General features: G+C 43.1%; 1 protein-coding gene across 1 annotated transcript in view; it reads left to right on the top strand.

Annotated features, from left to right (window-relative positions):
• Positions 1–24920, top strand: part of LOC137345649 (dynein axonemal heavy chain 11-like) — a 622812-nt gene that overhangs the window by 142888 nt on the left and 455004 nt on the right. The window contains exons 13-16 of the mRNA XM_068008891.1: positions 1173–1505; positions 2175–2429; positions 22366–22535; positions 24288–24510. Coding sequence (XP_067864992.1) covers positions 1173–1505; positions 2175–2429; positions 22366–22535; positions 24288–24510 — 981 coding nt within the window. The remainder of the gene's footprint in view (positions 1–1172; positions 1506–2174; positions 2430–22365; positions 22536–24287; positions 24511–24920) is intronic.

Here is a 24920-nt window from a genome sequence, read left to right as displayed (position 1 = left end):
CAGAGAGTGATGACAGTCGGCTGTTTTAGTGACTGGAAGCCAGTGTCCAGTGGCGTACCACAGGGATCTATGCTGGGTCCCCTATTGTTTGTCATTTATATAAACGACATAGATGACTATGTGGGGGGTATGATCAGTAAGTACGCGGATGACACAAAGATTGGCCGAGTGGTTAACAGTGAGGTTGAGTGTCTTGTGTTACAGGAAGATATAGACGGGATGGTCAAATGGGCAGAAAAGTGGCAGATGGAATTTAACCCTGAAAAGTGTGAGGTGATATACTTTGGAAGGAGTAATGTGACACGGAAGTATTCAATGAATGGCCTGACACTGGGAAGTTCCGAGGAACAAAGGGACCTTGGCGTGTTTGTCCATAGATCTCTGAAGGCAGAAGGGCAGGTTAATAAGGTGGTGAAAAAGGCATATGAGACACTTGCCTTTATCAATCGAGGCATAGATTACAAAAGTAGGGAGGTCATGTTGGAGTTGTAGAGAACTTTGGTAAGGCCACAGCTGGAGTACTGTGTGCAATTCTGGTCGCCACATTATAGGAAGGATGTGATTGCATTGGAGGGGGTGCAGAGGCGATTCACCAGGATGTTGCCTGGGATGGAACATTTAAGCTATGAAGAGAGGTTGGATAGGCTTGGGTTGTTTTCGCTGGAGCAGAGAAGACTGAGGGGTGACCTGATCGAGGTGTACAAGATTATGAGGGGCATGGACAGGGTGGATAGGGAGCAGCTGTTCCCCTTAGTTGAAGGGTCAGTTACGAGGAGACACAAGTTTAAGGTGAGGGGTGGGAGGTTTAAGGGGGATTTGAGGAAGAACTTTTTTACCCAGAGGGTGGTGACGGTCTGGAATGCACTGCCTGGGAGGGTGGTAGAGGCGGGTTGCCTCACATCCTTTAAAAAGTACCTGGATGAGCACTTGGCATGTCATAACATTCAAGGCTATTGGCCAAGTGCTGGCAAGTGGGATTAGGTAGACATGTCAGGTGTCTTTAATGCATCGGTGCAGACTCGATGGGCGGAAGGGCCTCTTCTGCACTGTATTATTCTGTGATTCTGTGAATGTTAGTGCATTATTTTGTGAATGGAAAAGATAAATATTTATTTTTAAGCCTCAGAAGAACCAAGATAATACTTTTACCTTAATTTCTTACTGATTAACAGGAGAATCGCAGACTTCTGAAGGCAGACCTAGTTACTGAATCGTGGAAGGCCTATTTGGAGTACATTGATGACATGGTTTTAGATGGTTTCTTCAATGCTACTTTATGCTCTCTTGAGTTTCTCTTTGAGAGCACTGAAGCTGCTTTAAAACCTGCTCCTTTGTTTGTGTCACAAATGATCCTAAGTATCCCAGAGATTGTATTCAAACCTTCCTTGGATAAGGATGCTGCTGATGGATTCTATGATTTAGTTGAAGAGTTAATAAGTGACATATACAAAATGGCTGCACAGGTGAAGCGAGTAGCTGATCACCTTGAGATGGATAATTATCAGGTAATTAATATAAATCTACTCTCTTGGCTATAAATTTTCCTTTACCAAAAGCAAATATGAAATGAAGAATCCTATAACCTATATTTTACTATCACTTCTGAAGACCACAAAAATGAAGAGGCACAAGTCCTATGCTTGTTTTTCTTTCGGGGGTGTAACTGCAAATTTTTATCCGAACAAAGTAATTTAAATAATGCTTTTCACTGTTTCCTAACTGTAACTTATTTTTAGAGTGTATTCGATGTTAATGAGGCCCGACCCTCAATATAGACTGGGCCTCCCATAATTGCTATACTGCGGCCACCACACAGGAAATCTGCCCTATCGTGTTTACTATCAAAATTCAGGGAGTTGCATGTTGAGCAAATTTGGTAATACATAAATTGACTGAAAAATCAGATACATTCGGATTCACTGAGGTTGTGTTGTCTCCAGGCAGTTTTTGTTTGAATTTGTTCATGAGATGTAGAAAACACTGAGGAATCAGTATTTATTGCATACACTAGGTGCCCTGAGCTATTAAGATCAACCTCATAGGGTGAGAGTAACATTAAGACCGATGAATTGCTAATCCAGTATCATAACTACTAGGCTACTCTACCCCAGATAGGTATTAATAACCATTCTGCCCATAAAGGAGACTATAAAAAGGGTTGTTTCTTCACACAGAATGACATGGAAGATATACTTGACCTATCAGAGATACGGCAAGAGATCATGGATAGGGTAATGGAGATCATTAACAAAGCTATGGAATACAGGAATTCATTTGACGCATACTCTTACCTGTGGGTAGATGATAGGACAGAATTCATGAAGCAGTTCTTGCTGTACAGCCATGTGTTGACTGCAGAGGAGATCGAAACTCATGCTGATGAAGGTGTTCCTGAGTGTCCTCCTACTACAGAGCAGTTTAAAGAACAGGTAAGGTTATGTTTTGCCAAAAGAAAATTAGTTATTCAGTTAAGAAAACATTTTTTTTTGTTAAATTGTAATATTCAAACAAAATGAAATTTCTGGGATTCTGAATGATGCAAAATGTGTGTCACCAAACAAAGGGGGCTAAATTGGTTCACCCCTGAAAACGGGCGCAGCGATTTTTAAAATATTCGTTCTTGGGATATGGACATCACTGGCAAGGTCAGCATTTGTTGCCCATCCCAAATTGTCCTTGAGAAGATGGTGGTGAGCCACCTTCTTGAACCACTATAGTCCATGTGGTGTATGTATATCCACAGTGCTGTTAGGAAGGGAGTTCCAGGATTTTGACCCAGCAACAGTGAAGGAACGACGATATTGTTCCAAGTCAGGATGGTGTGAGACTTGGAGGGGAACTTGCAAGTGGTGAACCCATGCATCTGCTGTCCTTGTTGTTCGAGGTGGTAGAGGTCACTGGTTTGGAAGGTGCTGTTGAAGGAGCGTTGGTGAGTTGCTGTAGTGCATTTTGTAGATGATACATGCCACTGCTGTCAATACAAGCAGTATGTCAACTTAGTGCTGCCTGCTCGTTTGAATGATCTCTGCATCCAGCCAACGCGAACCACCATGTTCATTGGTTGGACACATCAGCAGGGAGTAATATTGTATCTGGCACCACTTAAAGCTAGCCTGCACTGCTGAAAGATAGCCTGCTGCTCCTTAAAGGAGGGGTGTAATACGGCTAGAGTTGTGGTTGAGATAGTGGCGTAGTGGTAATGCCACAGAATTAGTAATTCGGAAAAATAGAGTATATGATTAACGGTGTTGGTAAGTGGGAAAATATAAATATATGTTGTGACCTGTGGAGAAGTGGGACTAGAATAAACAGTGCACTCCTCCTGCCTCAGTTGTAACATATAATTGGGGGCTCTGTGCAGGGTAAACCCAAAGCTGACAATATTCAATTGTAAGTGGGGTAATAAGAATTGAAAAAGGAAAAATAAAAAGAACCAGGTTTCTTGTGTAATGAAGTCTACATCACCGAAATGTCTTTAATAGTTGCTGTGACTTTTCTGGGGAAGGAGGATGTATCCTTGAGTGATTTGAGGTACTTGACCAAGGTTAAGCTAATAAAACTTGGAGCAAAATTGGGGTTAGAGTTACAACCAGGAGCTAAGAAAGCAGACAGTATTGAAGTAATGGCACAACATTTACAAATGTAAGAAGAAGAAAGCAAACCAGAGGCAGTGCAGTTGAATTAGCTAAAATTCATTTACAGATGAAGCAGCTTGAACTTGACAAAGAAAACAAATTGGAACACTTAAGCTTCAACAGGAAAAAGAAATAGAAATAAGAAAACTTGAGCAGGAAAAAGTATTGAAAAAACGTGAACTGGAACAAGAATTGACAATGAAAAAACTTGAACTAGAATTGCAGAGAGAAAGAGAAGGAAGGGAACTCAAAGTTAAAAAGCTGGAACTAAGACAACAGGGTGGTCTTGACTCCAGTGAAGATTCTGGTGAGGAAGGATCTGACTCTCGCCCAGGACTCAGTGAAGAGCTCTTTAAATTTATACAAGCCCTCCCTAAGTTTGAGGAAAGTGACATAGAGGCATTTTTCATTTCTTTTGAAAAGATAGCCAAAAGATGAAGTGGCCAAAGGAAAGCTGGATACTGCTCATGCAAAGCAGGTTGATGTGCAAAACTCATGAAGTTTATGCCATGCTTTCTGAGGAGGCTTCTGCAGATTATGAGAGGGCAAAAAAGGCTATTCTCGCTGCTTGTGAGTTAGTCCCTGAAGCATACCGACAGAGATTTCAGAACCTCTGGAGATTGTTTGGGCAGACTTATATAGAATTTGAGGGTAAAGTAAATTGATTTGGATTGTTGGATGTGGGCACTAAAGATGGAAGCCACATATGAGAACCTTAGGGAACTTATTCTCCTGGAAGAATTTAAAAATTCACTCCCTTCATCAGTAAGAACCCATGTAGAGAACCAGAAGGTTTCAATGGCCAGACAGGAAGCAGAAATTGCTGATGATTATGAGCTTGTGCATAAGCCCAAACCCGTTGTCCGTCACCCCCACAAACCCGAGAAGGATAGAAGGTGGGAAGGTGAAAGGAAGGCAGGTAGCCGGGGACAAGAAGGGACAGCTGGAAATGCTCCAGGATCTCCTCCTCAGACCAGAAAGGAAGATGCTGAGGGTGGAAGTGAGATTCGCAAGTCTAAATGTTGCCATTGTCACAAGGTGGGACATCTTGGTGCAGAATTTTATTGATTTATTTTATTTTTTTAGAATGCTGGAAGTTGCGGGGTAAACCCATGGGACTTACTGATGTACAGAAAACCAATGCAGAGAAAGAGGCCCTGACCGAGTGTACAGCAGATCAGGCTTGAGCTTTCACTGCAGCTATAAGGCAAAATACAAAAACTGATGTAAGTGCAGGGGTTGTGAATAAGATATCTGAGAGTTATAGGGAATTCCTCTCAAAAGGAAAAGTAACTCTTTATCTCTCAAGTGAAGCAGGCAAAGATATAGTTGTACTTAGGGATCCAGGAGCCACCCAAACTCTCTTGCTGGGGAAAGGCAGAACATTTCCACCAGAAAGTGCACTGAATGCTAAGGTTTTAGTGAATGGTATTGGCAGGGATTATATACCCAGACCTTTTTATCGGGTGCACCTAACGCGTGACCTAATGTCTGGAACGGTAACTGTAGGAGATGTTCATAGTTTACCAGTAGACGGAATTGACCTACTCCTGGGGAATGATTTGGCCGGAGCAAAAGTAGTAGCTTCTCCAGTAGTCACAGAAAAAACAAGTGAAGTTAAAGAGACAGAACAGTTACAGGAAAGGGGTCCAAGAATTTTTCCTTCATGTGTCGTAACCTGAGAAATGGCTGAACAAGTTCCAAAGTTGGAGGTAAAATTGGCACCACAGTCAGAGAGCTGAATATCTGAAACTTTCTTAGGGGATTTGGATAATCCAAAGGAAATTTTTAATAAGTCTTCTCTGATCAAGGCTCAGCAAGTTGATCGAGAGTTAAATAAAGTGGCACAATCAGCTTAAACAGAAGCTGAGGCAAAAGGAGTTCCAGAAGGTTATTATATTAAAAATGGGATTCTGATGAAGAAGTGGAGACCTCCACACAGACCTGTGGACGAAGACTGGATGGTAGTTCATCACATTGTGGTACCGCCAAATTATCGCCAAATTAATATATTATATTAAATATATTGTATGAAATTCCTTTATTGTGGGACATGTGGGGTTCCGGAAGACCAAATCACGTATAAGTCGACATTTTTACTGGCCAGGTCTTTCCATGGACATGGTGCAGTTTTGTAAAACATGCCATATGTGCCAGATGGTGGGAAAACCACAACCTGCCATAAAACCAGCACCTCTAATTCCCATACCAGATTTTGGGGAACCACTTAGTAGGTTGTTGGTAGACTGTGTAGGACCTTTACAGAAAACAAAAGCGGGACATCAGTATATACTCACTATCATGGATGTGGCTACTCGGTTCCCAGAGGTCATTCCTTTGAGAACAATTTCTGCTAAGATAGTGGTAGAGAAGTTAACACAGTTCTTCACTAGATATGGATTACTGATTGAGATTCAGTCAGATCAAGGTTCCAATTTTATGTCTAAAATTTTTGAGGAAGTTATGGGTAATTTGGGTATAACAGCTAAAGTCTTCAACATACCAACCACAGACACAGGGGTCTTTACAAAGGTACCATTAGACCCTCAAAACAATGATCAGGGCATACTGTCATGAATATCCCCATGATTGGGCTAAAGGGCTAGAATTTCTTTTATTTGCCACTAGGGATTCACTGAATGACTCTACAGGTTTTAGTCCTTTTGAATTAGTTTATGGACATGAGATAAGAGGTCCTTTAAAACTAATTAAAGAAAGGTTTTTAGAACAGGGACAAATCTTCTCTACTAGATTATGTATCCGTGTTCTGGGAATGGCTCATGAGAGCTTGCAAAGCGGCTCAAGGAACACCTTAAAGCTTCCCAAACAAGTATGAAGAAATGGGCAGACAAGCATGCTTAGACCTGAACGTTTCAACCATGGGATGAAGTGTTAGTATTAGTAGCTTTACAGGGTGAACTGTTGAAGGCATGGTTCAGTGGTCCGTATAAAGTAGTCAAGAGAATTGGTGAAGTAAATTATTTGACTGACACCCCAGATTGCCGGAAAAAGAATCGACTGTGTCATATCAATATGTTGCAACAATATTATCGCCGGAAGGAGGATAAGCAAGCACAGGTATGTCAGAATGTAGGGATGGTGAAGGATGAAAGGGATAGTGAGGATGAGGCAGAAGGAGGCTTAGATAATTCTCAAATTGAACCTTCTCCTATCTGGTTAGCTAATACTAAATTGCCAGTGTTATGACCAGGTGGGAAAGGTGTCTAGGGGTTCCCTCTCAGCCTTCACCTGGTCTTACTGTAACAGGGTTTAATTTTAAACACACGGTGTTTATAGCTCCTCCTTGGTGAGCTGCTCACCGCTTTCCAATTATAAGGCAAAGAAAACAGCACAAACAGGCTTTCTTAGGTTTTAAGAAGAAAAGTTGAAACTTATTCAACTTAAACTCTAATACGTGTAAAGCCTATGGATACATGACGCACCTACGCTAGCATGCATATGCGATATGCACATGCAAATAGAGACAGAAAAGAGCAGAAGAAAAATAGAGTGGAAAAGTTTGAGGCAATATCTGAAGAGTTTTTGTTCCGGTTCTTCAAGCTCACTGGAGAGTCCTTGATTGTAGGTAGATCTTGCTTATCCTTGGGGCCCAGTGTTCTTCTTAAACCTTGTTCGCTGTAGGAGACTTTAAAGGCCTGCTCGGGTCTGCAAAATAAAACCCAACCCGAGCCCGGCAGAACCACATCTGACCCGGCCCGAGTCCTTCCATTTTTTCCCACGCCTGACCCATCCCAACCCGACCATCAGTTAACTTACCTTCCATTTTTCACTGTTGCTGATCTGCACAAGCTTAAAATAACTGTTACAAAACCACCTTTCTAGTCCAAAAATTAAATTAACAGTGGAGCCACTTACCTGTGATAGAGCGTGTCCGACCCGAGCCCGAATGATGGACCCGGAAGTGCAACCCGACGGGACCTGAACCTGACACATGTCGTTGGGTCCCGTCGGGTTCAGGACGTGCAGCAGGCCTTTAGGAGACTTTTCTCTCTTGGGGTTCATGTGTCTTCCGTAGATTCAGAGCCTTAAGAGAGATGGGAGCAGGCAGACAGGAGAGATCTTCTCAGTTTAGGAGCATTCTGCTTTCTGTCCAAACTGTTTATACAAATTCAAAAAACTCAGGTTGCCCAGCAGGTTAGTCATGTGACTAGCTGGTTTGACTATGTCCGTTTGTGTATTCGGCCATCTTAGCAGTCAACCTGAAATGTGAGCTCCCCCACCTTCAACGTCTGGTGATCAAAAGTTCATTGTGGGTTGAATGTGTCAGGGAATGGCTGCTTTGTCCTTCCAAACACTGTCTGTTAATATGCAAATGTCTTTTCTTGCCACGGCTGATCTGTTTAACAAGTCCTTTCTTCACTCCAGTAACAGTATAAAATCAATGTTCATGACAAAATTCATGTGCCTCATTCTTGGCAGGTGGGACCTAGCATGACACTAGGGAGATTTGACACGATGCTTTCTTATTTAGATGCAGAACAATGAGAAGACGTAATGAGGCTACTCACAGCATTTGCAAGAGTCTGTAGGGGTAAGCCAGGATGTACAACCTTAGCCATACATGATGTGGATGTAGGGAAATCCTTTCCTATAAAACAGCCTCCTTACTGCTTAAGTCCAGAGAAACAGGTCCAGGTAAAAGCAGAAATCTAATACATGCTGGAAAACTACCTAATTGAACCCACTCAAAGCAGCTGGCATTCACCAGTAGTATTAATGCCTAAACCTGGCAGTTCAACTAGACTTTGCATAGACTACAGAAAAGTTAATGCAGTAACAAAGGCAGACTCCTACCCAATCACTCGCTTGGAAGACTGTATTGACAGAGTGGGCAGTGCCATGTTCCTTATAAAAATAGATTTGTTAAAGGAGTACTAGCAAGTTCCTCTAGCACCCTGAGTGAAAGAAATAGCGGCTTTTGTCACACCGGAGAGTCTTTTTCAGTGCCGAGTGATGCCATTTGGGCTAAAAAATGCCCCAGCCACTTTTCAGAGACTAATGAACCATCGTAGCCTGTGTTCCTAATTCTCTAGTTTACCTTGATAATGTGCTGGTATATAGTGACACTTGGAAGGACCACTTGAAACAACGAGAACCTCTGTTTAAAAAATTACAATCAGCTGATTTATTAATAAATCTTGCCAAAAATGAATTTGCAAAAGTGAGAACGATTTATCTCAGGCATATAGTAGGGTAAGGACAAGTGGTGCCAAGAACAGCAAAAGTACAGGCATTGGGGAAGTTCCCTACCCCTAAGACTAAGCAAGATTTTTGATAATGTGTGGTTTCTATCAGAAGTTTGTACCAAATTTCAGTACCATAGCTGCTCCACTGACAGATTTGCTACAGAAAAAGCAAACCAAGGTAGTGTGGTCAGGGTAGTGCCAAGCATCTTTTGAGAAGCTGAAAGCCATTTCGACTAATGATTCAGTGTTGGCTGCTCCAAATTTCACTAAGCCCTTCAAGATAGTAATTGATGCCAGTGACCTGTTACAAGATGACAAATCAGGCATAGAAAGACCAGTGGGATACTTTCCAAAAAAACTATATCAACACCAAAAAGGATATTCAACAGTAGAAAAAGAAACCCTAGGTCTATTATTGGCTCTTAAGCATTTTGAAGTCTATATCCGCCATGACTACAGAGAGACACTGGTATATACTGATCATAAACCCCCTAGCCTTTGTGGAAAAGTTTAAAAACCAGAATGACAGGCTATTCTGCCGGAGTTTACTATTACAGCCCTATCATCTAAAGATTATCCACATTGCAGGCAAAAATAATGTTATTGCAGATGCTTTATCAAGAATCTAACTTTGTTTTGAGTTACATGAATGCAAAGATGGTACAAAGAAAAATTGTATGAACTAGAGGTAAAGAGTGAATGGAGAGGAGTATGAAAATGTGTTTTAAAATGTTGTCATCTTTGTAATGAAACACATTTAAAAATGGTGTTTCATTTCTCCAGGAGTGGAGGTGTTAGGAGAATGCTTCTATTTTTTTCATAAAATATGTTTTTAAGGATTTATAGTTGAATTGTGGACATTTATTCATCTGGAATCTTGAAGAGATGCTGAACTTTGTGTTTTTTTAAAAGAAGTCACCAGAAGGTACCTGGATTTGGCTTGTAAACAAGTCTTACTGGAAGGCACCTTTCTGTGGATAATCCCTCAGCAGGGGTTGTTTTTGATTTGGGGAGATGTTTACAAAGAAGTGACAGGTCAAGATTTATAGATGTCAGGAGGCTTGACTTCTGGAATATTTTTCATTTCACTTTCACTTGTGACAGCTTCCATTGCAAAACAAGCAGCACCCACCCAACGTCTGAGTGTTGCAGAGGAAGCGCAGACTGCTGTCGTGCAAGTGTAGCTTGCCGCCATGCAAGCTGAGACTGCTGCCATCATGGTGCTCCTCCAACAGATTACTAAGATTATTGAGGTTCCACCCCAAGGAAGCGGCAGTGGCTCCATTGAGCACGAACCTCCTCTCCTGTCTTGGAAAGACAGCATTTTTCCTCTCACCCCTCCTCTCACCCCTGCCACTCCGCCAGTGCCCTTGTTGCCTGTCAGCCAGCCCCCTAGACTGTTGCCTCATCTGCCGAGAGGCCCAGAGCTGCTTGAGTTTGACATCCAAGACCATGTGCAGTCTCCTCCATTGAAAATCAGCAGCCTACCACCAGCCATGCTGCATCCACTTGGGTAACACTGCATAGGGGCACCAGGACAGGCAAAGGCACACGGAAGACAGATGCTAAAGGAATGCACAAGGATGATTAATTGATTTTCATTTTTAACTTTGGTTTGGAATGTTTATTTTGTGGTAGTTTTTATTTTTCATTGTAGCTAAGTGAATGCTGTGAAGGTCAGTGACAGAGGGAGAGGGTAAGATGTGGAACAGTTGCTGAAAGCAGAATTGGGGTTGTGGTTACTGGTAATGCACTTGGATGAGTTCTTCATGGGCAACCTGAACAGAATAGGCTATGCTGGTTGCCAGCTCCCTTCCTCTTCCTCCTCTTCTTCCTTTTCCGCTTCTTCCTACTCCTCATGGTCCTGTTCCTCCTCATTCAAATGCTCCTGCCCCTCAGCTGGTGGCTTCATGAAAGAGGAGGTAATTGAGACACTCAATGGGCTAAGAACTGACAAAGAGGTGGTGTTAGAAAGTATGGTTGTACTTAAAGTTGATAAGTCACAGATGTTTCCAAGGATACTGAGATACTGAGGGAATAAGGGTGGAAATTGTGGACACGTTGGCCATAATCTTCCAATCCTCCTTTGATACAGGTGTGGTGCCAGGGGACTGCAAAAATGCAAATGTTTCATCCTTGTTCCAAAAAGTGTGTGAGGATAAACTCAGCAACTACAAGTCAGTCAGTTTAACCTTGGTGGTGGGAAAGCTTTTACAAATGATAATCTGGGACAAAATTAACAGTCACTTGGATAAATGTGGACTAATTAAGGAAAGCCAGCAGGGATTTGTTAAGGGCAAATCATGTTTAACTAATTTGATTGAGTTTTCTGATGAGGTAACAGAGAGGATTATTGAGATTAATGTGCTGTATGTGGACTTCCAAAAGGTGTTGGATAAAGTGCCACATAGTAGGTTTGCCAGTGAAGTTGAACCCCATGGTGGCATGGATACGAAGTTGGCTGAGTGATAGGAAACAGAGAATAATAATGAACGGTTGTTTTTTGGAAGGTATATAGTGAAATTCCCCAGGGATTGTTGTTGTTGTGGTATACCTTTAAGTGGTGTGTCTAAAACTGCTGTCTATCACCAGACAGGATATAAAGTATATACTCATGTAATCATCGGGCAGAGGTTAGGAGCAGTCAGAGACCAGACGTGTTAGTGAACCTCCCAGTTATTGTTGTACATAGTTTCATATCTTCAAATAAAGAATCCACTAAATTTTACTCATCAATCCTCCTCCTGTAGTTGGTGTGTTTGTGTTAAGCAAAGAAAGAACACAATATGCTGGCAGCTGGTGGTGTTTGAAGAGTTAATTCTAAGATTTTGCAGGATCTGCGACATTGAACCCCTCCACCCGCTACAGAATTCCAGTGTGTGGAAGTTTGAAGAAGAACCACATCTGCAGTATTTACAGCAGTGTGGAAGTCTCTATGTGAGTAGTTCTGCAACAGGATAGACGTCCATTACACGGCAGTCCTGATAAAACAACTGCAGATTGTGGGAGCATTAGTCTGAGTCCAACTGCTGATACAGCTTGCACAAGGAAAAAATATGCTTTATATAACCAAGTCCATGAGGTGTGACACTGGGCATCAGGGCACCGGATCAGAAGTACCGGGGTGGTGGGGGGAACCAAGCATTCGTGATAGGGCCAGAAAATAAAAAAAAATAAGAAGTCTGTCAAGTGGCAGTCTCCAGCAGCTTTGAGAAGACTGAAAAGGGCCTTGATTGCCATTAAGTTTTTTGACGTTGAAACTCAGCTTCATGGGCAAGGCCTAGCAAAAGAGCGGGACGGCTGCAACAGCGTCATTGATCTCAAGTCCAACAACTAGGTGTGGCCAACCAAGGTACTGCAAGCCAGTGGAGCCACAGAACTTCACCCCTTCAGGATTGTGCATGTTTGATTTTTTTTTGTTCCTGCCCCAGATGTAACTCAAACTCCTGTGAGGACTGACAGGATGACAATAAAATTCCTATCCCTGAATTAAAAGGCAGCAGACCTCCTTACCGAATTCAAATTGTTCAGACAATAGATGGAGCTATGTTTTCTGGGTCTGGCTGCCTCCAAACTAGACAAGCCATCAAGGTAAAAATAGCCATAGCAAATGAAGACTGAACACATCAGGACTGTAGACCCAAGCAAAATATGGTCTATACTGGAAGAGTAGTTAAGGGTGAAGTTCAACTTCTGAATACACCGTCTCGAGTTTATGTCTTTCAGACAGCAACCCAAGGAGATGATAGATAAGTTTGTGAACTACTGCAGAGATAAAGGGTGTGATTACAGAGGCAGAGCAGGCTGATAGAAGCATCAAACTCATGATAGCTTCTACCCCACTTGAAGCATTTCAAAAAGATCTTTTGGACCAACCTAAAGGTTACAGCTTGGAAGCATTGCTCAAAAGCAAATGCAAATATGAAACAATCCTTATGGGTAAACAGAATCTACAGGCTTTGTGCTCTACATCCACCATTGGCACAGTAGCTAGTTCAAACAGACCAGGTAAGCCATGCAGGTGGTGCAGTTTCATACATGCATCCAAAAATTGTCCAGCTTGCCATGACCGTGCAAGGCATGTGGCCCCAGAGGACACTACCAGCATCCCTGCAAGAAGCCAAAGCCAGAACAGGTGACTCAACACCAGGGCAAGCCACAGTCGGATGCAGACAGGTATAGCATTGCAGCAAGCAAATGGAGGGTATCAGATATCACAAGCAGCAAATCCATGAAATGACCAGTCAGATGACAAGGTTGGATGACCAGAGCGTTGACACATGCAATGAGCAGGCATTGCATACAATCAACATCACAGATCATGTTGACACTGTGGTACCATCAGAAGCCTTTGCCATTATTCACATTGTATGCCCACAGAAGTCTGGTAAGAATTTGCTGTGGTCAAAAGCGACAAGAGTGTGAGTGCTAACATTCTCCCACTTTGCATTCTGAAAAGCATGTACCCATAGAAGTGGAAATTGATGGCTCAACCAACTACTGCCAAGCTCACAGCCTACAATGGCTCAGAGATTCCATCACTGGGATTCATTGCACTTGAATGTCGCAACAACAATTCACCATGGTCAACCCAGATATTCTATATCGTGGCCACCACAGGTCCAGCAATTGCAGGCCTTCCTGCGTGCAGAGATCTGACCTTGCTTACCATCCATAGTGTCAACATGAAAATGGCGAAGACAACCTGATCACCTCCATAGCCAGCCTAACATCACTATACCCGTGTAGGTTCAAGAGGATTGAAAGTTTCAAGGGCGATGCAGTATTGTATGCACGTGCAGATGCTATTCCTTCCATCGATCCTCCATATCCAGAGTAAGCTAAGGGTGAAACTGGATAGGATGGAAAGGGATGGCAACATCGTAAAGTCCAGCACCACACCGATTTGTGTAGTTCCATCACATGCATCGTTAAAAAAGATGGCTCTGTATGAGTTTGTTTAGACCCAAGGCGTCTGAATACGGCACAGAAATGATATCCACATAAAATTCCCACCTTGGAGGAGCTGAACCCCAAGTTTGCAAACACCAAATTTTTCTCCAAGCTTGATGCTAAACATGGATACTGGACAATACATTTGGAGAAGACCTCTCAGGGGCTAACGATATTCCGTACTCCATTCAGGAGATACTGTTTCCAACTGTTACCATTCAGGCTTTCCGTAAGCCAAAATATTTTTCAACAACACATGGACCATATCATGTGAGGTTTCAGGATGCATCTGTATAGCAGATGACATCGCCGTTGTTGGCCGAACAAAACAGGAGCGTGATTGAAATTTGCACCTTCTCATGGAAGCAGCACGTTGGCAAGGACTTGTGTTTAATAGTCAAAAGTGCAACATTAATGCGCAACAGTTCAACTTCTGGTCTGTGTATTCAGATGCTGTCATCTGTCCTGATCCTTCCAAACTGGAGGACATTAGCGCAATGCCCAACCCGAAAGACAAAATTGACCTTTGACATTACTTAGGCTTATTCAGTTTTCTTTTGCCATATATATTGAACTTTGCACAAAAAGGCTCATTTCTTCAAGAACTTCTGATGAAAGAAGTCTCGTTATCTGGTAGGAAGAGCAGTACATATTTGATGAGCTCAAGAAGTCATTAATCAAAGGACCATCAACACTCCAATTCTACGACCCAGCAGACGAAACTACACTGGATATTGATGCGCCACAAAAAGGTCATGGAGCATGCATCTTGCAAAAAGAGAAGCCTGTCGCTTTTGCTTCCGAGAGTCTGTCAACAGCCCAGTCCAACTATTCAAATATCGAACGGGAAACCTTAGCCTTGGTTTTTGGAATCCAACGTTTCCACATGCACCTGTTTGGGAAAAAAGTTTGTTGCGAAACTGACCACAAACCACTTGAAATGATCTGGCGTAAATCGTTAACCAGTGCACCACCCAGATTACAGTGGTTACTCGTCAAAATACAAGGCTATGACTATGACATACATTACAAGTCAGGTAGTCCCATGGTCACATCCAATACTCTAAGTCGTCTACCTAATCTATCCAAGACTGTAGCTATTTCCTTAGGTCTGTTAGTAGATCTCATCGACAATGAAGTAGAAGGCATCTTACATGTTGACCTCATAAGTTTCGGGCAGTATAAATGCCATCAACTGCAATAAGAAATGTCCAACGACTCTGTTACAACAATTATGGAAGATCATGATTGATGGGTGGCCAGAGTCCTTCCAGGACCTTCCAAAGGTTTTAAAACTATTTTGGCCTCATAGAGATGAGCTCGGAATATCCCAAGGTATTATCTTCAGGGGCAAGCAAATCCTCATTCCAGAATCCTTGAGACCTGACATCCTACAACAGTTGCATCAAGCACATATGAGGATAGACCGAACCAGGAGACTGGTTAGAGAAGCAGTATTATGGCCAGGGATGAATCAAGACATTGAAACTGCTGTGAAGGAATACGAGATATGCCACGCCTACATGCCCAGTCACCAAAAAGGACCACTATTCCCTCACATCCGTGGACCAGTATTGCAACCGATCTCTTCAGCATCCATGGAGATGATTTCTTGGTTGTGACTGACTACTTCTCTAAGTTTCCCATTATTTGTTAGTTATACGACACATCCAGCACAGCCAGCCCAGACACACTGAGTGCAATTTTCAGCCTCTTTGGGGCACCGCAAGAAGTCGTTTCAGACAATGGGCGGCACAGTGGCGCAGTGCTTAGCACTGCAGCCTCACAGCTCCAGGGACCCGGGTTCGATTCTGGGTACTGCCTGTGTGGAGTTTGCAAGTTCTCCCTGTGTCTGCGTGGGTTTTCTCCGGGTGCTCCGGTTTCCTCCCACAAGCCAAAAGACTTGCAGGTTGGTAGGTAAATTGGCCATTATAAATTGTCACTAGTATAAGTAGGTGGTAGGGAAATATAGGGACAGGTGGGGATGTTTGGTAGGAATATGGGATTAGTGTAGGATTAGTATAAATGGGTGGTTAATGGTCGGCACAGACTCGGTGGGCCGAAGGGCCTGTTTCAGTGCTGTATCTCTAATCTAATCTAATATATTGGAAAACCATTCAAGGTGATGTGTGAAAAGTGGGGAGTTCAGCATACTACCTTATCACCACACTATCTCAAGTCCAATGGCATGGTGCAATATATGGTATGTACTGTAAAGTCTCTAATCATTAAGTGTTGGCAAACCAAGCACAATCTACACATCGTGATACTAGACCTCAGAGAGACATCGCTCAGCGCAACCATTCCTTCACCTGCAGAATTATTGTTCAGCAGGCAAGTGTGAACAACCCTTCCCAGTCACCATTCATTGATACTCCCAGGGGTACAAAATGCACTTGTTGAAAAACAGGGAAGATGAAGGACATAGACGACTGACATGCGGGCAAAGAATTAGCCAACTTAAACATGGTACAGAAGGTACGAGTGCATTACCATACCAATGGAACATGGAATCCAGCAGAAGTCATAAGTATCTGTCCAGAACTACAATTATACCAAGTACAAATGCCCAATGGCATGACATTGCAAAGAAAACAATGCCAAATCTGGGAAGTACTGGAACAAGAAACACCAAGTAGCCCAATTGCAAGTCGAACGCGATTGAAGGCATGCACAAACAGAATTGTGAGAACAGACAGCGATTTCAAACCAGCTTCACAGTAATAAAGTCTGGGCACATCAGTAAACCACTATTATGCTTCAGAGAATTATAAGTTTATCACTTTGTATAATGGTGTTTTTAAACACATAACAGTTTTCTCAATGTAATGTAAATAGTTCTGATTGTTTAAGGATACAATTTTAATTTTTTAAAAAAGGGGGATGTTGCGGTGTACCTTTAAGGGCGTGTCTAAAACTGCTGTCTATCACCAAACGGGATGTGATATCTATATTCATAAAATCATCGGGCAGAAATTAGGAGCAGTCAGAGAGACCAGGCGTGTTAGTGAACCTCCCAATTATTGTTGTACATTGTTTCATATCTTCAAATAAAGAATCCATGTAATTTTAGTTGCTAATTCTCATGTTGTCCACTGCCACCCTCCTCCACCTGGCTGAACTTGTTCTCACATTGAACAACTCTTCCTTCAACTCCACTCACTTCGTTCAAGTAAAAGATGTTTCTATGGGTACCCGCATGGGCCCTAGTTATGCCTGTCTTGTGGGATATGTCGAACATTCCTTGTTCCAGTCCTACTCAGGCCCCCACCCCCAACTCTTTTTCCGGTACATTGGTGACTGTATCAGTGCCATTTCCTGCTCCCGCCGGGAACTGGAAAACGTCATCAACTTTGCTTCTAATTTCCACCCTTCTCTCACCTTTACATGGTCTATCTCCGCCACTTCCCTTCCCTTCCTCGACTTCTCTGTCTCCATCTCTGGGGACAGGCTGTCTACTAATATTCATTATAAGCCCACAGACTCTCACAGCTACTTCGACTACACTTCCTCACACCCTACCTCCTGTAAGGACTCCATTCCATTCTCCCAGTTTCTCCGGCTCCGACGCACCTCCTCTGTTGATGCTACCTTCCATGACAGTGCTTGTGATTCCTTTTTCCTCAACTGAGGATTCCCCCCTCACTGTGGTTGACAGGGCCCTCAACCGTGTCCGGCCCATTTCCCACACCTCTACCCTCACCCCTTCCCCTCCCTCCCAGAACCGTGACAGGGTTCCCCTTGTCCTCACTTTCCACCCCATCAGCCTCCATATCCAAAGGATCATCCTCAGTCATTTCCACCACCTCTAGCATGATGCCGCTACCAAAGGCATCTTCCCCTCCCTTTTCCTGTCAGCATTCCGAAGAGATCGTTCCCTCCGTGACACCCTGGTCCACTCCTCCATTACCCCCACCACCTCGTCCCCTTCCCATGGCACCTTCCCCTACAAGTGCAGGAGGTGTAATACCTACCCATTTACCTCCTCTCTCCTCACTATCCCAGGCCCCAAACACTCCTTTCAGGTGATGCAGTGATTTACTTGTACTTCTTTCAATGTAGTATACTGTATTCGCTGCTCACAATGTGGTCTCCTCTACATTGGGGAGACCAAACGGAGACTGGGTGACCACTTTGCGGAACACCTCTGCTCAGTCCGAAAGCATGACCCTGAGCTTTCGGTTGCTGGCCAATTCAACACACCCCCCTGCTCTCATGCTCACATCTCTGTCCTGGGATTGCTGCAGTGTTCCAGTGAACTTCAACGCAAGCTCAAGGAACAGCATCTCATTTACCGATTAGGCACGCTACAGCCTGCCGGACTGAACATTGAGTTCAGTGATTTCAGAGCATGATGGGCCCCCCGTTTTACTTTTATCTTTAGTTATTTTTTCTTTTCTTTTTTGTGTTTATTTTATTTTAGTTTGTTCAGTTTGTTTCTACTGTGCCTACCCACTGTTTTTTTCATGTTTGCGCCTGTGGCTGTTCAGTTTTCAGTCCATTAACACCCTATCTGTACTAATGCTTTGTCTTTCGGCACATCATTAACATATTGTTTGCCTTTGCTCCATGACCTTCTGATCAGCTATTCTGTGCCCTTGTCCTATCAATACCTTCTCTTTTGTTATCTCTTGACCCACCCCCACTTTTCTTGCTTAAGACCCTTCTGAAGAAGGGTCACTGACCTGAAACGTTAACTCTACTTCTCTCTCCGCAGATGCTGCCAGACCTGCTGCGTTTTTCCAGCACTTTCTGTTTATATTTCAGATTTCCAGCATCCGCAGTATTTTGCTTTTATTTTATTACTCCTCATGTTGGTGTGTTTGTGATTAGCAAAGAGAGAGAGAGAAAACACAACAGGTGTTGGGACCTCTGCTTTTCTTGATCTATATTAATGACCTAGACTTGGGTGCGCAGGGCACAATTTCAAAATTTGAGGGTGACACAAAACTTGGAAGTATTGTGAACTATGAGGAAGATAGTGATGAACTTCAAGAGGACATTGCCAGGCTGGTGGAATGGGTGGACATGATGCAGATGAAATTTAATGCATAGAAGTGTGAAGTAATACATTTTGTAGGAAGAACAAGGAGAGGTAATAATAACAAAGGATACAATTCTAAAGGGGGTGTATAAGCAGAGGGACCTGGGGGTATATGTGCACAGATCATTGAAGGTAATAGGGCAGGTTGAGAAAGAGGTTAATAAAGCAGGCAGGACCCTGAGCTTTACAAATAGGGGCATAGGGTACAAAAGCAAGGATATTGTGATGGACATTGAGAAAACACTGTTTCTGCCTCAACTAGAGTATTGTGTCTAGTTCTGGGCACCACACTTTAGGAAGGAGAAGGTGCAGAAGTGATTTACGAAACTTCAGTTTCGAGGATAGATTGGCAAAGCTGGAGCTGTTCTCCAGAGAAGAGAAGGTTGAGAGCAGAGTTGACAGAGGTGTTCAAGGTCATGCGGGGTCTGGACAGAGTAGATAGGGAGAAACTGATCCCATTGGCAGAAGGTTCAAGAACCAGAGGACACCTATTTAAGATGATTGGCACAAGAAGGAAGAGTGACATGAGGAGAAACCTTTTTATGCAGCGAGTGGTTAGGATCTGCAATGCACTGCCTGAGAGTGTGGTGGAGCCAGATTCAATCGTGGCTTTTAAAAGGGAATTGGATAATGATCTGAAGAGAAAAAAATTTTCAGGGCTACATGGAAAAGGCAAGGGAGTGAAACGAGCTGAGTAGACTTGCAGAGAGCCGGCATGGACGTGACAGGCCGAGTGGCCTCCTTCCGTGCTGTAAACATTCTATGATTCTATAATGATGTGGTTGTGTAGCATGCAGCACACCACCACGTGTTTTGGTATGTGCTTTGCCATATACTGCAGATCCTCTGGAGCGATCCAGGCAGTGAAAGCATGGTTTCAGCATACCAGTGGTCTGCTCTATCACATGTCGTGTGGCAGTACGGCTTTCAAGGTATGCATGCTGCATGTGTGTGTGCATGGGTTGCACACCAGAGTCATGTCATCAACGAATTGCCATTGTTGCCCAGTAGCCATCCTTTGCTTTGCTGTGGTGGCCCAAATGCAGCTGGCACAGTGGACTGTCACAGAATGAAGACATCATGACTGCTGCCAGGTACCGGCCATTGACCTGCATGATTCGCTGCCTATGGTCACAAACTAATGGTCAATTCCAGTATAGGGCAGAGTTGACATGCAGCATCCACAATTCTAGCGAAGCTGTGTGCTTGCTTGACTGTGCCAAGAGAGAATGAAATGTAGTTAGCTCTCTTTAAATAGAGAGTGTCAGTGACCTCCTTTATATAACAGTGGATGGCAAACTGCGAGATGTTGCACATATCTTCAGCTCCAGCCTGGAAGGAGTCTGATGCGTATAAGTTCATTGCCAGGGTGACCTTCATAACCACTGGTAATGCGGTCCTTGCCCTACTCTGAAGTTGAAGTTGTGGCTGCAGCAGATAGCAAATTTCAGTGATGGCGTCCTTACTGCAACACAGACATCTCACACATTGTTCCTTGCTGGCGTGTGCGCGTGCCATGACACCATTTTGGAGCTCCAAGAGCTCTTGTGACACCCAAAAAAGGGATGCTAATGAGCCTAGTTTTTCACCCAAAGACTGTTCACAATGACTTGTCTTCTTATTGAAACCTTTAATAATCTTTGTCATTTGGGAATGTTATGTAAATTAGCGGCCCCAACTGGAGTATTGCATTCAGTTCTAGTCCATAGGAAGGATGGGAGGGTCCTTGAGAGGGTGCAGAGGAGATTTACCAAAATGATTTCAGGGATGGGGGATTTTAGATACAAGGTTAGTTTGAAAGAGCTGGGGTTGTTCTCCTTAGAACAAAGGCGATTGAGGGCAGATTTAATAGATGTGTACAAGATTATGACAGGCTTAAAAGGAAAAACATTCCCATTAACTAATGGTTCAAGGACTAAGGGACACAGATTGAAGTTTTTGGGCAAGCGATGCGGGGGAATATGAGGAAGAACTTTTTTATGCAGCGGGTAGTAATGACTTGGAACTTGCTGCCCACAAGAGTGATGAAAGTAGAGACAATCAATAACTTCAAAAGGAAATTGGATGGTCTCTTGAAGGAAATAACCTTGCAGGACTGCAGGGAAATGGGACTGACGGGATAGCTCCGTGGAGAGCTGGCATGGATTCAAAGGGCCAAATGGCCTCCTTCTGTGCTGTAAATGACTCTATGTATGCTTACTATGAGTAAACAATGGATGTATTTTTAAAGTAAAAATTCATTTGTGAAGAAGATTCAATTCTCAAAGAAGTGTGGGGTGGCGGGGGGGTGGAGCTCATAACCCCAAAGAAAGTTGACGCTATTAGAAAAAATAAATTAGACTGATATCTTACACGTACAAGCTGAGAGGATAGAGTCTTAGAGGCCTGGCCAACCACCTTCTCCACCACACCCCCAACCACACCACCTCACCAACATTGCATAGCTTTCCAGTTAGACAGGACAGTTGGGCTCCAGAGGAGTGATCCTAGTGATAACGCATACCATGTTGATCTCGGAAACTTTGGTGGGATCAACAGTGGAGAGCACCCGGAGCTGAAATCCAATGTAATCTCTTAAATTGTAGCTGTGGATTTTCAGGGCCTTTATTTAGCAAAACAACTCGTTTGTGTTACCCCACCAACACCCATCTCCTGATGACCACTCACCAAAAGGAAACTAATAGCTGAAGAGTTAGCAAGCCTCTGTCCTGGATGTCAGCTGATAGGTTAGAATGACCTAGGTTAACTTGCCTTTTTTCCCTCCATTGAGTGTCAATTCTGTGCTCTCTGCCTTCCACACAGATGACACCCCAAGATCACAGATGCTCTGAATAATTTTTGAAACATAATTTCTGTATTTCTTATTTCAATATTAACTTATTGAATTTGGTACTTTTCTCTTCTGGGATGCCAAGGTACTAAACATCACCCACACCCTAGTTGTGAATTAGCATCTTTCACTAGTTTCTCTCAAATCTCCCCTCATGCCCTGTCCAAGCTCACCTTGTCCATGAGATGTACCTCTACTCTCTTGTTCCATTCCCATTGCTGAGCACCCAACTGGTCTGTACTCAACGCGTCCCTGTAGGGAGGCAGCTGAGATTGAGAACTCACTGGGGTAAATCTTGACTTTGTGTGATTGTGGAAATCAGGTGATAGTGAGTCGACAGCCTATTTTACATCTCTCAATTTTTATTTATAGAAGTCAATGGAAATAAGAATTGGAAGGGATATAAAAAGGACTGTCAATTTGCTATTATTCGTTTTACGCTATTGCACAAAGTCAATATGTACGCCATTGTGTGGGAAATTCTAATGCAAACCCATATCCTGCCATGCCACAGTACAGTTAAAACTCCAGCCTATTTTTACATCAGTTTTTTCCAATACTTGCTGTTAATTATTTTGAACATAATACATACTATGCTGCAAGTTATTGTTTGTAGGTTTAATATTACAATTGATGACCTAAAAAGAATAACAATTCTTATGGCTATGATTCTTAATTTTGTATTTCATTTTACAGATTGATATCTATGAAAATCTGTATATCCAGATCAGCAAATTTGAAGACAGTCGAGTCTTTGAAAGTTGGTTTAGAGTTGACATCAAACCATTTAAGATGGCATTGTTAAATACGATCAAAAAATGGAGCTGGATGTTTAAAGAACACCTCATGCGTTATGTTACTGACAGGTAAATCACTGACTGTTTTTGGATTTGGAAATAAACATGTATGCTCCACCTTTTTGTAGGGTTCTCAGTCACTCTGCTTTATCTTAGTTACAGACTTTATTATGTTACATTGCTGGTTGGGGCATTTTGCTGTAATGCACCAAATCATTTTTCTTTATTATTCATTTGTGGGATGAGGGTGTTGCTTTTATTGTCTAATTGTCCTTGAACGGAGTGGCTTGCTAGGCCATTTCAAAGGGCATTTTAAGGGTCAACCACATTGCTGTGGGTCTGGAGTCACATGTAGGTAAGGACAGCAGATTTCCCTAAAGGACTTTAGTGAACCATTTACAACAATCGACAATGGTTTCATGGTCACCATTAGACTAGCTTTTTTTAATTCCCAGATTAATTGAATTCAAATTTCACCTTCTGCTGTGGTGGGATTCGAACCCATTTCCCCAGACCAGTAGCCTGGTTCTCTGAGTTACAAGTCCAGTGACATTACCACTACATCACCGTCTCCCCTATTAAGACAATAATGAAGAGGAAAATACAGTATGTGCGCTTTTTGTGGTTACCGATTAGCAATATTCACTCAACAGAATTGATTATTCTGTTCTTTTTTTACATCAGGTTACATTCACAAGGCCATGTAGAATCCAACCAGCAGTGATGTTGGGCCCTATAGCAGTGCTTAACTATGAAGTGAAAGCTTTAGTCTCAAAAAGGCACAACAGAATACTGCAATTACTACTTGTAACTATTCTAAGCAAAATTTGAAAACCATGAGCTGGATTTTGAGGAGCCCTCGACGTCTGGATCTGTGGCGGGGTGAGGGCCCTTAAAATGGCCTCGGATGAGGCCCACTACAGATCTTGACGCGGCAGGGCCTAGCCCGATATTATTGACGGCGACGAGGCCTCGTGGTGGCCTCTCCCTGCCCCGCTGCTTGGCGATGGGACTGCAATTTAAATTTTTTAAATAAATTGAAGTAACCAAATTAGTTAATCTCACGTTGCCTCCTGATGTCCCGTCGTGATCTTGAGCCCAGTGGTCGGCACTGCTGCGCCTTTGGATCCCCGGCTGGGGAAATGAGGCGGAACACTTGTGGGGAGGGATGAGGTAAATTTATCAGTGCTGGGGGAGGGGGAACAGGGTTAAATTAACATCATGGGTGTAGGGGATGGGGGTGGGAAGGGTTGCAGGTGAAAGTTTGTGCAGTTTGCAGGGGTCGGGGGGGGAAGGTCAAATGGCATAGATAAGTGTTTTGGGGGGGGGTCAAATAATTAATTTAATCGTTATTGGGGGGGGGTGGGAGAGGAGCAAAAGAGATGTATTTTTTTAATTCCATTTAATTTTAAATATTTAAATTTCCCAGTAAAGCTGACAGCCCTTTAAAAATGGTGTTATTGCCTGCGCAGAGGCAGCTGACGCCATTTCCAGGAATGGACAGCGCTCCCCCTCATCGGTGGGGGTGGGGGGCGGTGGTGAATGGCCCGCTCAGGCAATTTAAATGAGCCACCACATTTGGAATTGCGGTGGCTCTTTGGCGTTCGGCCCACATGGGCGGATCGCCATTTTTCTCGCCCGTTGCTGATTCCGGTGGCAGGCTTATAAAATTCAGCCCCATTAGGTAATGTGGGCTGGATTTTCTCAGCTATCCTACCTGAAATTTGGCAGGATAGTTTAAGAGTTCACATTTTAATATATTTTGCATTTCAGTAGTTTTCACAAGAGTGACTGCAGTTTTTGGCTTTTTCTTTCACACAGCCTAAGTGAACTTGAAGAATTTATAAAGATAACAGATAAGGGACTTAAAAAGAAGGTGAAAGAAGGAGACTATAATGGCCTTGTCGATATAATGGGACATCTAATGGCTGTGAGAGACAGACAGACCACCACTGATGAACTCTTTGAACCTTTAAAGGAGACAATTACTCTTCTTGAGAGTTATGATCAAAGTATGCCAGACCAAGTTTACGTGCAGTTAGAGGTAGATTTTTTTTTCTTTGTTCAGATGTATTTTCAGCAAGTTTATTGAGGAAAATGTGTTGTTGATTTTCAAAAAATTTTTTAATTTACTACATAAAATGGCTCCTTGTTTTGATGGCTTAACCTCACTGTCAGGCAGTTGAAGCATCCACCTGAGTTTGGTAGATACCTTATTAATATATGCAGATCTATTAGACCGAGCAACTGAACAGGAGTTTTCTTCCATGCCCCACAAGGCAAAAGTGGGCTTATGCTGCCCCGGACTACCTTCTGTATCCACCCATGAGACCTTGCTATACACTCCTTCCACCCTCCCCCCACCCCAACAACCCCCACATCCCTTACCTCCAGTGATTTACCTGAGTGTTGATGGGCAGCTTCTGGATCATCTGATCTGCTAGTAGCCAGCCA

Source organism: Heterodontus francisci, chromosome 2 (assembly GCF_036365525.1).
Source record: "Heterodontus francisci isolate sHetFra1 chromosome 2, sHetFra1.hap1, whole genome shotgun sequence".
Classification (NCBI taxonomy): Eukaryota; Metazoa; Chordata; class Chondrichthyes; order Heterodontiformes; family Heterodontidae; genus Heterodontus; species Heterodontus francisci.
This window is presented reverse-complemented; position numbering and strand designations above follow the sequence as displayed.